Source organism: Lemur catta, chromosome 9 (genome assembly GCF_020740605.2).
Source record: "Lemur catta isolate mLemCat1 chromosome 9, mLemCat1.pri, whole genome shotgun sequence".
Taxonomy (NCBI): Eukaryota; Metazoa; Chordata; class Mammalia; order Primates; family Lemuridae; genus Lemur; species Lemur catta.
In genome coordinates this window covers 81,532,374-81,547,688 of record NC_059136.1, presented here as the reverse complement: position 1 = coordinate 81,547,688, position 15,315 = coordinate 81,532,374, and the positions used below count along the sequence as shown (strand labels likewise).

The 15,315-nt window shown below is 41.1% G+C and overlaps 1 protein-coding gene across 1 annotated transcript in view; it reads left to right on the top strand.

Annotated features, from left to right (window-relative positions):
• The window catches only part of LOC123644417 (probable ATP-dependent RNA helicase DDX43), a 29,708-nt gene extending 18,406 nt beyond the window's left edge, over positions 1 to 11,302 (top strand). The window contains 3 exon segments of the mRNA XM_045560476.1: positions 9,490 to 9,720; positions 10,149 to 10,320; positions 11,095 to 11,302. Coding sequence (XP_045416432.1) covers positions 9,490 to 9,720; positions 10,149 to 10,320; positions 11,095 to 11,302 — 611 coding nt within the window.
• Positions 11,303 to 15,315: the final 4,013 nt, after the last annotated feature.

Below are 15,315 nucleotides of genomic sequence, written 5' to 3'. Positions count from 1 at the left end.
GTTAATTCTAAGAAATGTCTTCAAAACCTGCCAGGTTTTAAATTCATACCCTTATGTCTTTCCTGATATATAGTAACAGCTTCCTAACTGGTCCACTAACCATCATTTATGTTCCCATCTATTCATCCTATGTCGATAATCTTGTCCTACTGCAAAATAAGAACCAAACAAAAGTTCCTATTAGCCCCCTGTTATCTTCTGGATAAAATCAAAACTGAATGAGCTGCAGAAGGTCCTACCTAACCTGAACAAAACTCATTTAACAGCACTGTCTCTGCACTCTTTGTGCCGTTATTCACTGCTTTTCCCTAATCCCTGAATACACCATGACACACCCCCTTCCGTAATAGTCTCTGCAGACGGCTGTTTATTGTGACTGCAATGACTGCTGGAACTACACAGCAACCCTTGTCCCATCCTATCCCCTCATTTCTGTCCCTGTCTTTTTCAGCAGGCAAAACTACTTTTCCTTCGCAGACTAGACCAAATACCACCTCCTCTGTGAATTCTTCTGGGACTTCCCCCGGGAGAGTTACTTGTTCCCCTAAATTCCCACGGCACTTTGTTCATACCTAATGGAAACTTACCATATGCAATATCCATTTTGATAAATGGGAATGTGAGACCAGGAGAGCGTATGATTTGTCCACAGTCACACAGCTAGACAATAGGAGAGTTAAGAATTAACCTACGTCTCCCAGCTACTAGTCCACAGTGATTTCTTCTGTGCCAATAAAATCCTGTTTTGTGTGTTTAGTGGTAGGAGTAGTGAGCATTTTGCTTTTCTTTAGATATTACCAGTGAAATCCAGGAGATTCTTCATAATCCCACTTAAAGTGGGAGCCTTTGTTTTCACTAAATTGAGAGCCGGGGAAACTTGAGGATCACTTTATGCTGCTGGAGTCTCCTGCTGAATTCCCATACTATCAAGATTCTCTTACAACATCTGGCCACTTTACAGGGCATTTCATGGAGCAAATCAATTAACATTAAAAAAATAGGGGCAGAGAGAAAGAAAAAAAATATTTGAATGGTAGCGTAGCACTCTCCAAATTCCCTAAGAGGCAGTTGGTGGCTGAATTGCACAAAACATTTCTATGTAACCCAACTTATTCTTAAACAAAAAATATAAACATTTTATTTTCAAGTTTAGATCAGGGTCATCAGATTCTTCGGACCATCAACAAAACATAAATAGACATAATTTAATATGAATACCCTTAGCTTTACTGCTGATTTATCCTTTCTCTGACAGTGGGCTCTGAGACTAAGATTGTGGGTTAGGAAATTACATTTAGCCATTAAGGCCCCGGGGGTGTGGTTCTTTCAAGATGTAGTCATTGGATTCTGCCTAAACAGTGCAGGGAAATCTTGGCAGTGGCTATTGCAACCACTTGAGCAGTGCTTGATGTACTCAAAACACATAAGCTGTTTCCACTTGTGAAATTAAGTCCTGGTAAATTCACTTCGAACTATGTTCAACAACTATGGTTGTTCCTATAGAGCCTCAGTAGGTATATGCACACACACACATGGAATAGTGAAGTAATTCATTTATTTCCATTTTGAGCGTGTAAACACCAAAAGATGCTGGTATATCTAAAGTGCCTAGAATAGTGCTTGACACATAGTAGGTGCTCAATACATATGTTGTTGAATGAATAAGTGAATGTGATTAAAGAATAGTATTGATGCACTAATGGCCATGTTAACCTAGTAGAGTCATCATTTTACAAATTCTGTGATATTTTGGAAAGTACCTGATTTCTCTGATTTGAAGAAATCATCTGTAAGAAGGGATGTTAGCAATTCTCTTACAGAGCTGGTTTAAATGAAAGAACATTTACAAAATGGCTCTATCACTAATTAGCAGTTAATGGAAACCAACATATTTAACTTGAGTCTGTTTTTTTATCTGTGAAAAGGGGATTAAATCATGGGGTTTATGACGCTCCTGGAGCATTAGCATCCAATAGTTCATAAATGGGAATGTGCTTACTAAATTGTAAATGTCATGGAGTGTAAAGCACTGTTACCATGTGCCTTTGTTAAGAGTTGTCAAGAAAATGCCACTGCCAGGCACTCCACATAATTCAAAGGATCTTTAATGAAAATGACTTTGAGATCGCAAGGTTTGCCATAACTTTAATCACCTCTCATACATAATCAGATGAATTTACTGAGAACCTCTTTAAAATAACGGGTCTTCTCTATCATTTAACTTATATAAACAATGCCGAGAGTAAAGGAAATGAGAAAGATTCAGTCCTACATCATCTATAAAGTAGGGGAAGGATCTCTCTTCTTTTATCCACCCTTAATGTCTTTGGATCTCACTTTTCATCTACTTATTTGCCACAATCTTTTTCCCAATCATCCCTGCCCCCATACTGAAGTAACGTAGGCTTCAGGCTTTGTTTTCTCTTTCTCCTTTCCCTAAGTCTTTCCCATGCTGTGAATGGTAATGGACTATGATCTGTTGGAAATGGGAACATAGCAATAATTCTAAAACAGAGCCTCACAAGTTTGAAGAATTGAGCCAAGCTACATGATTTTCTAAACATTCCATTGCATTAATACCTTGTGAGTCCACAGGGACCTTCGTCTAAATCTCTCCAAACACTTGCCCGAGTTTGGCTAATCCTCAGTGTAGCCATGGTGAAACATTCCCACATTTTGGAGGAGCCATAAATGAAGCCCCCACTCAGCTAGGAAGCTGCTAAGGAACTGGGGTGAGAAGGGGAAATTTCTACCCAGAGCTCTGTTCTCTCTCAGCATATGCAGAACGCCTAGCAAATTCATAGAGCAGGACATGGGGAGAAGACAAGGAAGTTTGTTTCAAATAAAAATAAACCTTGAAATGGAACAAGAAACATCTTTATTTTTCATAGCTGAAAGATTCTATATTTGACAAACAATGGAATCAGAAAAATCTGTCTGTAATCAACTGCTGTCTGTGGCCTCTGCCTGGAATTCTCCCCATGACCAAATTAATTATTAATAAAGTTATGCATTCAATAAATATTTATTGAGCATATTCCAGGTATTGTCCTAGGTATTAGAAAAAAAATAATGTATTTGCCTCTGAAGCAGCTTGGGGTTAAAAAAAGAAGAAAGAAAAAAAATGATGTGGACCAAAAACAGTGTCCCTTGCCCTTATGGAACTTGCTGTGGTATAATGGAAGAAGACAGACAAAAAAAGACTTTTTTTTTTTTTTTTTTTTGAGACAGGGTCTCGCTCTGTTACCCAGGTTGAAGTGCAGTGGTGTGACCATAGCTCACTACAGCCTCAAACTCCTAGGCCCAAGCAATTTTCCTGCCTCAGCCCCCTGAGTAGCTGGGACTGTAGGCATGCACCACCACACCTGGCTAATTTTTCTATATCTTATAAAGACAGGGTCTTGCTATGTTGCCCAGTATGGTCTCAAATTCCTGGCCTCAAGGGATCATCCCACCTCAGCCTCCCAAACTGCTAGGATTACAGGTGTGAGTAATTGTGGCCAACCTAGACAAATTTTTAAAATACCATGTGGTTATATATTTGCATGTGTGTATGTGTGTGTATGCATATATATACAGATACACATGCACATACCCCTCGTATATATGTTTGTGAGCTTATTCTTCAACCTTAAAAATATTTCTTTTAAGGAAACTTTCCTTGAACTTTTTCTACTTAAAAGTATTTCTCTGAACTCTTCTAGCGTAATAAGTCCCTCATGGTACTTTTCTCTTCTTACCTTGCATTGCGATTATTTGCATCCCTTATTTTCCTTAATAATCTCTAGGTCTCTTGAGTTGAGCTCTTAGCACAGTAACTTGCTCACAATAGGCACTTAGTAAATGTTAGCTGAATAAATGAATAAAAGAATGGACAGTTCAAACTTGGCCAATAACTTGGTCAAAAAGATGTTATGCTTTAAAAGAGAATGAGTATAAATATTTGTCCAATAAAAGGATCACAGGTAACTTGTCAAGAGTGTGAAGGAAGGAAGGTATTCTAAATATGTAAGATCTAAATATGTCTAAAGGAAGTTCTAAGCCATACTAATGAGAAGTTTAAATAAGGCAGTGTGGCTGGCCGGGCACGGTGGCTCACGCCTGTAATCCTAGCACTCTGGGAGGCCGAGGTGGGAGGATCGTTTGAGCTCAGGAGTTTGAGACCAGCCTGAGCAAGAGTGAGAGCTAGTCTCTACTAAAAATACAAAGAAATTAGCCAAACAACTAAAATATATAAAAAAAATTAGCTGGGCATGGTGGCACATGCCTGTAGTCCCAGCTACTTGGGAGGCTGAGGCAGAAGGATTGCTTGAGCCCAGGAGTTTGAGGTTTCTGTGAGCTAGGCTTGACGCCATGGCCCTCTAGCCTGGGGAACAGAGTGAGACTCTGTCTCAAAACAAACAAACAAACAAAAACAAACAAACAAACAAAAGGCAGTGTGGCTGATTCAAATGGATTTTTGTTCTTAGAGTTCATTCCAATAGAGAAACTGAAAAATAAATGGTAGTATTCCTAAATCATTCAAAGCTCAGATGCAAACCTATATGAATTTATTAAGAACCACTTTGTATTGCTCTTTTGTCAATATGATAAACTTAAAAAATGAATACTTAACATCCTCCACTCTGCCCCACTCCAAATTAGTGTCTGGTGAGTGGACTGAGACCACTTTAACTTTATGATGGTAAATCTTTGGGGCTACATGCGTCAATCTTTTGGATCTACATAAATTTGGAGAATAATTTTTAAATAACAGATGAAAGGATACAAGGAACAGTAGAAATCATAGAATTGTACATGTGAGGCAGAAAAGCTGAGCATACCTAGGGCAACAGGCATGAACAAAGAGAAACGCTAATTGCTCAGAAATAATTGGCAGGATCCAGGCGAATAAATAAATGTCAGAGCCTACGTATATGGGTGATGACATAGTAGTAGCTGTAATAGAGTAAGCATGTTAGACAAAAACGTCAGTTCATTTTGGTGAGTTCCTTAGCAGTCTGGAAGTGTGTTCGTACAAAGCTTGGTAACCAAATGTTAAATTTCCTTAGATGGATGCAGGACGCATTTGGGACGTAGAGCTGCATGCCGCCTACTCTGCTAGGCCCTTCTCATCTTTCTAAGCTGGGGAGTTGGCTTTGTAATACGTCTGTGGCGTGGTAGGCTCATGTACCAGATTGAGAAAGAGAGGGACTGTTTTTTCCCCCGCTGTGAGGAAGGTTGGAGCTACTTCATGTACTACTGGGATTCCCTCTCAAGGAATATCTTGGACTAAACTGTCTTTTTCCTGATGGATTATGTTTTGGATCATCCTTTACCAAGGATATAATCATGGGCTGTTAACATTTTTTTGGACTTTGATTTGGCCAGTAACTACAGTGTTTTTAGAAATCTGTTTTCATTTAATTTCATTTCCTCTTTCCTGTTAAGCACATCATTGGGCTAGAAGAGAAGAACCTCAGGTTTTTGGAAGTGGCTGTGCTTTGTGCTGCTGCTGCTAGAGTCGTGTTGGATTGTGGAGATGGAAAAAGCTATAACACTGGTGACTTCCGTGGTTCCCCCAGCTAGAAAGCCAGAATCCACACCCTGACCTGCCTTAGGTGGTTAGCACTAACATCGAAACTATAGTCATCTAGCGCTAGCATAACATTACGTAAGCCATTTCCTTCCCCTCTAGAATGTGGAGGGATATGTGAGAAGCAAAGAAAAATCTGTGACCCCACTACTCATATTTTCCACGGGCCTCCAATTTCCCTTTCATCTGTACCAAATATGGAGGGTGATGTTAAAAACTTGTGTGAGAATCTGGCAGAGTTTTGCATGTTAATGTTGTCTCTGGTCTGGTTTCCAAAACCATTTTGGTAATTTAGAAGATTTGCCAGTGAGAGCCAATTGTGCTACAGGAATTGTCAATTTGATTCTTAGACAGTGGCTTTCTGTGGTTGGTTTGGTAGCGTTTTTTAAAGAATAAAACATATGCGCAGCAGGATTCCTGCTTACTCCTTTTTTGGTTACTGTGTTTGGTTTCTATGTGACAAACAAATTAGGAGTCAAATTATCTTTAGAAGACAGGAATTTTATCATATGAGAGAAACGTGATGCAAAGGAATGAAGAAAAGTCTCAGAGAAATTCATTTTCAGACATCACCTTGTGAATCTAACAGATGTTTCCTTTGGCACCGAACAACAGGTAAAATAGACTGATTTTGTTTATTCATTCATCCAGCAAATATCCTTTGAGCACTCACCGTGTGACAAAACTATTCTTACACTAGTGGTATAGAAGGTAACAAAATAAACTGCTCTCATGAAACTCTGTCTAGTGAAATCCTGTGACAGGGAAGCAATGTTTTAGCTGAGGAGAAGCATGTTATTATCACAAAGCTTTCTCTTCAAAAGCCACCATGAAAATAATCTGAGAGTGATATGGTTCTATAAAAAAAATTGTGACAATAACATGGTTATTAGTATCCCTTTCATTCTCTTCATCACTAAAGCTGAGATCTTCCAGAATAGCTTCTGGAAGAGGTGGAATGCATCACTAAGATAAAAGCAAAGTGTTAAAAAGACAGGACTTCAGAGCAGGCCGTGTGTGCACCAACACAGCAGCAAGCACACTTTGGGGGAGGGATTTCTTGGTCTAGCCAAGTGTGGGCCCCATTCCTTAACGTGCCAGCTGGACTCCCCTTACCAAATCTTGGCCCCAAGAGTTTGTTTGCAATCAGTAGGCTTTGCCACACTGACAGACATGTTCCAGAAGCTTCTCACTGGCACACAGTGGGGGATACACAGTCATACTCAGAACCTTCCGCCATGTGCCTTCTCTCAGTGCCACTGGCCTGTGTATTTATCAAACTCTTGGGTCTATGTAGACCATTAACAATGTGATGACAACATCTGGTTTCAAATGACAGTGTAAGCAGCACCTAGCTAGGGATCAGATAGTTAATTGGGCTTCGTAAATAGCTTTTCTCATTCTCATTTCTCTGCCCCAAGCAAGTAAAATTAAAAAAAACAAAACAATAAATAAACTCACACACTCAGTTTTTTCCTCTTTCATGTTTCACCATCTGATAGGTATGAGGGCAGATCTGGTGCCCAAGGCACTTGCCAGCAATCACGTCAGTGTTCTCTGACATGTGTTCAAGAAAGGTGGCTGCTATATAATAATGGATTTTACTAAAATGCCAATAAACAATACTCCTCCTTCCATAACATTATTCAGCAGGGATGAAAGTTAATGCCATCTTTTTCCATCCTGGTGCCCAAGTCAACGTCATCACTAATTGGAATTTCAGAAGATCAAAACAGTCAACATGGAGCTTATTATACAAAGGGCTTTTAACGTCTGCTTTCTCACCATGATTATAGGGAAATAGAGTCTTACCAATTCTTTTCCACTAGGAAAAAGATGTTTCATCATAAAAGGGAAGGGGAAGAGTAATTAAAGAAAAAAAACTTTAATAGAATGCTATCCTTTTTGTTTTCCTATTGACAAGAAATCATGTTCTCAGCTTGTTACTTAACTTAAAAATACAGAAGTTTCCTGGTTATTTTCTCATCGGTTTCAGAGTGTTTTTGACTTTGAAGTTGGTCTCACTGGTGAGTGGTTGGACATTGAACTAATGAGATTTTACTGTTTTGAACAGCTGATCAAATTTGGAGGCCCCTTGAGCCTGAAGGCAACTGCTGATTTACAAGAATTCTGTAATATACGCAGTCTTGGCCGATGCTTTTGTTGTTGATTTAGGCTAGAGCAAAGGTGTAGATTTTGTGATGCCATAAAAATGTCAAATGACTGATTTGAGAATATGTAATACCTACAGGTAGCCCCCACCAGGAGCCAGCATCTTGTGTGGTGCATATTTGAGAATGTTTTAGGAAGGTTTTGGGTTTTAAGTGTGGCAATGTGTTCTAGAGGAGAGGCAGGTTTGGATAAATCGGCTGTTTATAGATGGGTAGAGCCAAAAACAAGCATTTCAACACTATAATTCCCCTCCCTCTCCCTGCTTCCCTCCCTGCTTTGTTGGTAAGTATATTAAAGCAAATTCCAGAACTTATATCATGTTACCTATACATCTTAGCATGAATCTCTAAATAATATGGACATTCTTTCAAAACATAAACATAATTCCTTGGCATCATCTAATACATAGTCCATCTTCAAAATTTTTTGCTTATCTCAGGAGTCTCTCTTTCAGTTGGTTTTTTTTCATATCAGGATCCAAATAAGGTTATACATTGCGTGTGGTTGTTAAATCTCTTAATCCAGAATAGTCTCTTCTGAGGTACTTTTATCTCCATTTTACAGACAAGGAAACTGAGGCTTAAGAGGACCTACAGGTGATGAGAAGAAATTATAGTCTTTAGAGTCCATGTATATTTCTATACTTCTTCCCTCTTTTTCTTAGCAAATTCATTATTTCTGTTGGGGCTGAGTTCATTTCCCCTGGTTATCTTTCTGTCCTACTATTTTATCCTAATTGCACCTTCGTAGAATCTCAGAAGATCAGAATTCTGTTTGTATTGAATTCATGTGTTTGTAGCTTTCCCTGAGTTATTTCACAGTAGAGAGTGGCAGGATCACTAGGCTGGAGGGAGGGCCCACTGTTTCCCTTGGTAGTTCCCAGAGTCTTCCCGGGCACCCCGGTCAGTTCCTTTGCTCTTTGTGGAAGAAGGGAAGGCTGCTGAGAAAGAGATAAATAGGACACATTTATTTTTCTGTTTCTGAAAAAACAGAGATAAGGCTTCGTGTTTAAGACTAGTAACGAGTCTAGGTACATGTCAAGATAGAATTTTTAAATTGTGTTTTCACTAGTGCATGCCCAAAACATACAACTTCCTTTCAGGTAGCAGTGAGAGCACAGAGGAATCTCCTGCTGGTCTCCTTGCCTTGGTGGGGCTGGTCAGATCAAAGAAAAACACAGGAAACATTTCATATGTCCATAAAAACCTATGATTTACTCCTGTCCATCTGGCCCAGCATTCATTCCATCTTTCCCAGAGGCAGAGACACACATTCTAGAAGGATGTGGCGAAACTCCTAAATACACATCCCAGAGACCAGGCCTTGGTCAGCCAAAGACGCACTTCCCTTAAAGTCTTCCCATGGATTAATCATCTACTTTATTGAATCCTCTGTGTTACCATCTGGATACCCAAGTATTTCCCTCTACTCTAAGAGGGGTCTTTCAAGTTTTAAGGGAATCACCCCCAACCAGTGCCATTTCTTCCTTTGTTTGCCATACTTGGCTCTCCCAGAGTTAGATCCACTCGTGGGCAGGATGGATTTGCAGAAGCTTCAGCTCCACTGAGCTTGTAGGACTTGTCGACAACAGATCAGCCTGTGTGGGCCGATATTCTCTCCATCCCCATCTGCATCCACAGCAGGCAGGTGACAGAACTACTGCTTTGGGTGCCTCTGTCACTTTCCTGGTCACTTGAGCCCATTGCCTAAGTCTTTTTCTAGGCCATGGTATCTGTTTGCAGAGCTGGATCACAGCTCCTGGTCCTACCCTCAGCCTTCTTCTCACATCCTGCCGAGAACGGGCAGCTTGTTAGAAATCATGATGCCAGCATCCACCTGGCCTGATCTGAGCTTTGCTGCCGCCTCTGAGGCTTCTGCATCGATGGGCTCCTTCCCCTCTCAGGTCCCCTCCTCGCCCCTTCTGGACACAGAGCCATGCCGGAGGCGGTGCCAGCGCTGTGGCACTGCACTGCGTACTTGCTGTCTGTTCTTACGTTAATCAGGCCTGAATCACTAGTCAGCGGCTTACTCCCCCTGTGATCTTGCACAAGTCCCTCTGATCATACTGTGCCTGCTTTCTGACTGTAAAAGCAAGATGATAAGGTCTAGCCCTTGGGTTACGAGCTGGCTAGCCCTTTCTGACTTTTAGTCCCAGTTGTTTTAGGGCAACTCTGGTATAAATACAGTGATTTCCTTCATGCTTTTCTTTTCATCTCTCCAGAGTCCTTCTATCCTAAATCTCTTCTCATTTAGTTAATGCTATTTCTTTGTAATGGCTATGATTTTGTTATTTAGGGGGCCTAAAACACTAGTTCCTCCATTTAAAATCTGGCACTTCCTCTGTTCACTCCAGAGGGGAGTGAAATCTCCCTCCTTTGACATCCATGGGTTGTTATTTTAGTACATTCCATGTGGTCTCCGCTGTATCCTGCTTTCCCTGTGTTCCCGGTGTACGTGTCCTATTTACCTTACCAGGCTGTGAGTCCTTCAGAGCAGGGTCCTCTCCTAGAGTCTCGAGCCACAGCCCCCCATCTCAGGGCCCAGCAGAAGGTTCTGAGCACACGAGGAGCTCAGTACCCACTTATCAATGAATGTTGGCTCCTCCAGGCACACAAGGAAGGAGCAGTGTAGTGTTGATTTCCACTTGATCTCTAGCCTTGACTCTCATGCTGGTTTGGGAGAAGAGAAAGGAAAGATGAAGGAAAGGGGTGTTAGAAATAGTTGAACAATTACCTGCCTCTCTGCCTTTCTAAGGCACCTTACTAGCTTATTTCATTTGCTTATCTTGTTGACTAGACATTTGTCACCCGGTTTTCTTCCCCAATGAGTAATCAAAATGGATGTGCCTATAAAAGAGGCCAATTCCTCTTCGTAGTGTGGATGCCATGTGCTCCTTTTAAGATCCCATCAGTCAAAACAAACTCGGAACCAAATGTTCTAAGGGGACTTCAGTATGTGTCAGTTGTTGGCACCCACTTAGAAAGGCATGTCCTTGGCCCTAGGAACTGTGAGGCTGTTGTGAGCGTGTTCCAGAGAGGAAGACTGAGACATCAGCTGCATCTGAGCTTCCATTTTTGATGAGTTTCTTTCCATTCTTGCTGGGGTGACCTTGAGTGTGAGAGGCTAAATGAGCAGCTCTCCCATGGGAAAGGTTAAGTACGATACGTACACCCCTCGATTTCAGTTGTGCACAGGTCCCACGCCACCGGTCCACATCAGGGGGCCAGGGGGCCTGCAGCTAGGTTTCCCCAAGGGCAGTGGGTCTAGAAATTCTGACAACTTACCAGCCAACCCTTGGGGAGCTGATTGCCAAGGGGCCTGGGTGCTTCCGGGCTCTCTGCCTGAAGGCAGCTGCCCAGAGCTAGTCACACTGTAAGGGCGAAGGTGCAGTCCTGCAGGCTGCCAAGTCTGCCCAAGACCTCTGACATCAACTGCAAGGCGTTTGGATCCAACAACAAAGTTGGACTGCACAGTCCCAAGACTTCCCTCACCTCCGACACCAACTACAAGTTCATGGGGGTCCCCAAACCACCCTCAGGCTTGATGATTCACTAAATGAACACACAGAGCTCACTGAGAGCTATTATCCTCACAGTTATGCTTCATCACAGGAGGAGGAAGCAGATGAAAATTAGCCAAAGGAAGAGATGCATAGCAGAGTCTGAGAAGGTTTTGAACACAAAGCTTCTGTTGTCTTTAGGGATGTGTTTTCCTCCTGGTGCTGACAGGTGACAGTATACGTGGAATACTGCCATCTAGGGAAGCTCACCTGAGCTTGAGTGCCCACATTTTTATTGGAGCTTCATTACATTGGTATGAATGATCGATCTCAGCCTCTAGGTCAACTGCGTGACCCAAAGCCTCCATTCTAAGGTGCATGGTTGAGGTTTCTGTGGTAGTCAACTTTGTCCCTAAACAAAGACATTCCCATCAGGTATGACATAGGTTACCTCCCAGAAGCTGGGAGGAAGGGCCAGACCTCTCTTTAGGCAAGGCCAAGTTCCTGTCCATGCCATGACTTAGCAGGTCTCTTCACTGTCCACAGGTCTTCCACCTCTGGGGCTCTTTTCCCAGCAAACCCATTAAAATAAACCAGTAAACTTGTCACCCTATAATACCTCCCTTTAACCCTTAGATCCAAACATCATCACTTGCCAGATTAATGTATGTCACATTGTGTTAATCCACTTAGCACAGCACATAGTACGAAGCCGGCATGCAGTAGACCAGAGGTTCTCATCTGGGGACCTCCTGAAATCACAGGTCATTTTGCAAGTATGGTTGTATCTGGCTGTGGGTGGGGAATCAGAGTTCATATATTTCATCAGATTTCGAAGAGGTCTGTGTCCCAGTAAAGGCTGAGCACTCCTGGCCTAGATAAAAGTGGATTTTCTTCTCCCACACGGGCCACTGCTGGGCTGTTCCCTCATGAGCTCTGGGAGTCTTGTTTGCCAAGGGAAGGGGCAGAGTGGCGACGGTGCCTGGGCTGGCAGGGGAAGGGCAGTTTTGCTATCTTGGTTTACAAGGCCTCTTGGGCTAATTCTAGAAGCATCAAAGCAAGCTTTTCTTCTGTCTTTCCTGTGCTCCGCAGGCCAGGAGTTTCTTGTGCTAAAATAAACAACTGGCAGTTTCATTAGACTCCACAGAAGGAAGGAAGAGGTTTATGTTTCATACCTTTTATATTATATAACAACATTACTATGCAAACTTCAATTCTTCAATCTGTTTAGTTTATTTAAACTTAAAAAATAGTATTAATGATATAAATAGAATAAACTATGTCCAATCCTAAGCATTTACAATAAACATGCAGCTGGTAATATAGCCTCTGAAATAATAAACCAACTTATCCCTGATGGTCAGGCTTTGTATATATCATCCTTAGATTGTATTAAGCTATAGCTGGCTGGAGGCGGCAGGTGAGGGGGGAGGTTCTACTTGCTTTAAACTGTAGGAAAAAAACTGCCACACACTTTATTTTGCATCAGTGGTAGCTCTTATATAATCATGGAAATTATGACATGTTTGTGCTAGCCAGGATTCGACTTTGTTTTTACTTTACTAAGAAATCTGAAGTCTGTTCATAAAAGAGAAATCTCTTAATTTTCAGTTTACTCTGTTTGGCTTTTAAAACATCTTGGTTCTTATCAGACAAGGAAACAAGTATTTGATCCCCTATAATCCTGATTCATTCAAAGGCATTATTTGAGTACTACCCAGTGCATGATTCAACACTGAATTCCATGAGGTATACAACGTGAAATGGTTATTTTTGAAATGCTCATAGTTTAGTGGGGGAAGATTAGTGGCTCCCAATACTCACAACATTTTATTACAATTGTCAATTTCCATGTCTTTATTGTAGACTCTTTCAAAATCTCAATGATATTTTTTTGCAGGAATAGAAAAACCCATCCTAAAATTCATGGCGAGTCTCGGGAGACCCCAAATAGCCAAAACAATCTTGAAAAAGACTAAACAAAGTTAGAGAACTCACACTTCCTGATTTCAAAACTTACTATAAAGCTACAGTAATCAAAACAGTGTGGTGCTGGCATTAAGAAACACATATAAACCAATGGAACAGAATGGAGAGCTTAGAAATAAACCCTCCTGTATATGATCAAATGATTTTTGGCAAGGATGCCAAGACCATTCAAATCATTCAACCGGGAAAGGATGGTCTTTTCAATAAATGGTACTGGGGAAACTAGATATCTATGTGCACAAGAATGAAGTTGAACCCTTATCTTATACCATATGCACAAATTAAAATAGATCGAAGACTTAAGTGTAAAAGTTAAAACCATAAATCTCTTAGAAGAAAACAGGAAAAGCTTCATGACATGGAACTTGGCAATGAGATGGTTTTGTTCTCATGTGGAAGAACAGTTCAGTTCAGGGCTAGAGTCAGAGACCTGGGTTCAAACTTGATACTGCCACTTCCTTCCTATGTGAGTACATTATCCTCTCTACTGAGATTTCTCATCTATAAAAAGGTGAGAGTAATGGAATGTCGGTGAGAATTAGGTACATTAATGCATGCAGAGGGCTTAGCTGCCTGCCTGGCATATGGCTCATTCTCAGTAGGTGTCAGTCATTACTGTCCGCTTAGGGGGAGGCAGCATAATATAGGAGTTAAGTAGGTGGGCTTTGAGCCAGATGTCCTAGGCTCATATCCTGATCCTACCCTTTACCACCTCTGTGACTTTGGGCAACTGCTTTATGGTTCTGTAACTGAGGACTTTTAAATTCTGAATAATGGAACTAATAATAGTACTCACCTCATAAATTTGTAAGGATTAAATGAGTTAGTCCCCTTGTTCAGCTTTTAGAAAAGTGGTTAGCACTTCCCACTGTTAGCTCCTACTGCTGCTACCGTGCTTAGCACAGCATTAGGCACATAGTAGGTGCTCATCTAAAAGACTATCATGCTGCCTTAAACAATGACATTTAGAATGCATTTAATGACATGGGTAAATACTAATCATAACTGGGAAAAACAAGATAAAACGATGAATATGCAATTTCATCTCAACTATGTAAGAAAGAAAAGCAGAGAAAAAGGGTTAGAAAGTAATTCATTGAAATATTAACAGTGGTCACTCCTTAAACAGAAAAGTAATGCATCGGTTTATTTCTTACTTCTTTATATTTTTGTATAACTTTTCAAATTTTCTACCATGAGCATGTTCTTTTAGCACTGGCAAATATTAAAACACAGTTAAATGCTGGAAAGGGACAAGAGTCAATGCTTTCTATCACTTGGCACACTGGCTTCTAAGAGTGACTAGCAATCACCTTAATAGTGCAAAGACCATGGCCTTGAGGGGGTAGACTTAGATAATCTTGCTCTTTACTGCTCAAGTGTGCTTGTGTGTGTGTATGTGATCACGCACATGCCCGACATCCCAAGGAGTTTGAGATCTCCTGGAGGGCGTGGAGTCTGCTGGCCAATCCCCTGTGCTTTCCTCTTGTCTTGCTCAGGGTCTCACATAGATATTCAGGGTCCAAGCACATGGATAGCCACTGAATTCCTGGTGAGCAGTAAATAGCATTGGTGGTGGAGAGAGAGGTTCGAGCTGGCTGCCACTGCAGGAGGCAGGCCTGCCCGAGGGACCCACTGCTTGTCCAGCCCACACACTGGGCAGATGGAAGAAAAAGCAGAGATCATGGAAAGTCAGACAACTTCACATCTTGGACTGGGCTTGGCTCTCAAAACACTCAGCTTCAGGGAAGGAGTTACCCCTTTGCAGAAGATACGGTGCTTGAGCTGATCTTACCAAAGGTGATGATCAGGAAATGGGAAAAAATTTTAATAAATTAAAATAAGTTTAAATTATTTTAGACATATCATTTGCTTATTGGAAACTTCAGAAAATAAAGACATCAAGAAGTTAAAATGCTTCAGAATTCCATCACTCAGAGATTATCACTGTTAATATGTTGGTATATATTCATCTAACTCTTTCATTAGGCATATATATGTGCATAGTATTCAAGCTATATATACTGTTTGTACCATTATTTTTTTTCTTTAAACATTATAGACAATTTGCCATGAATAT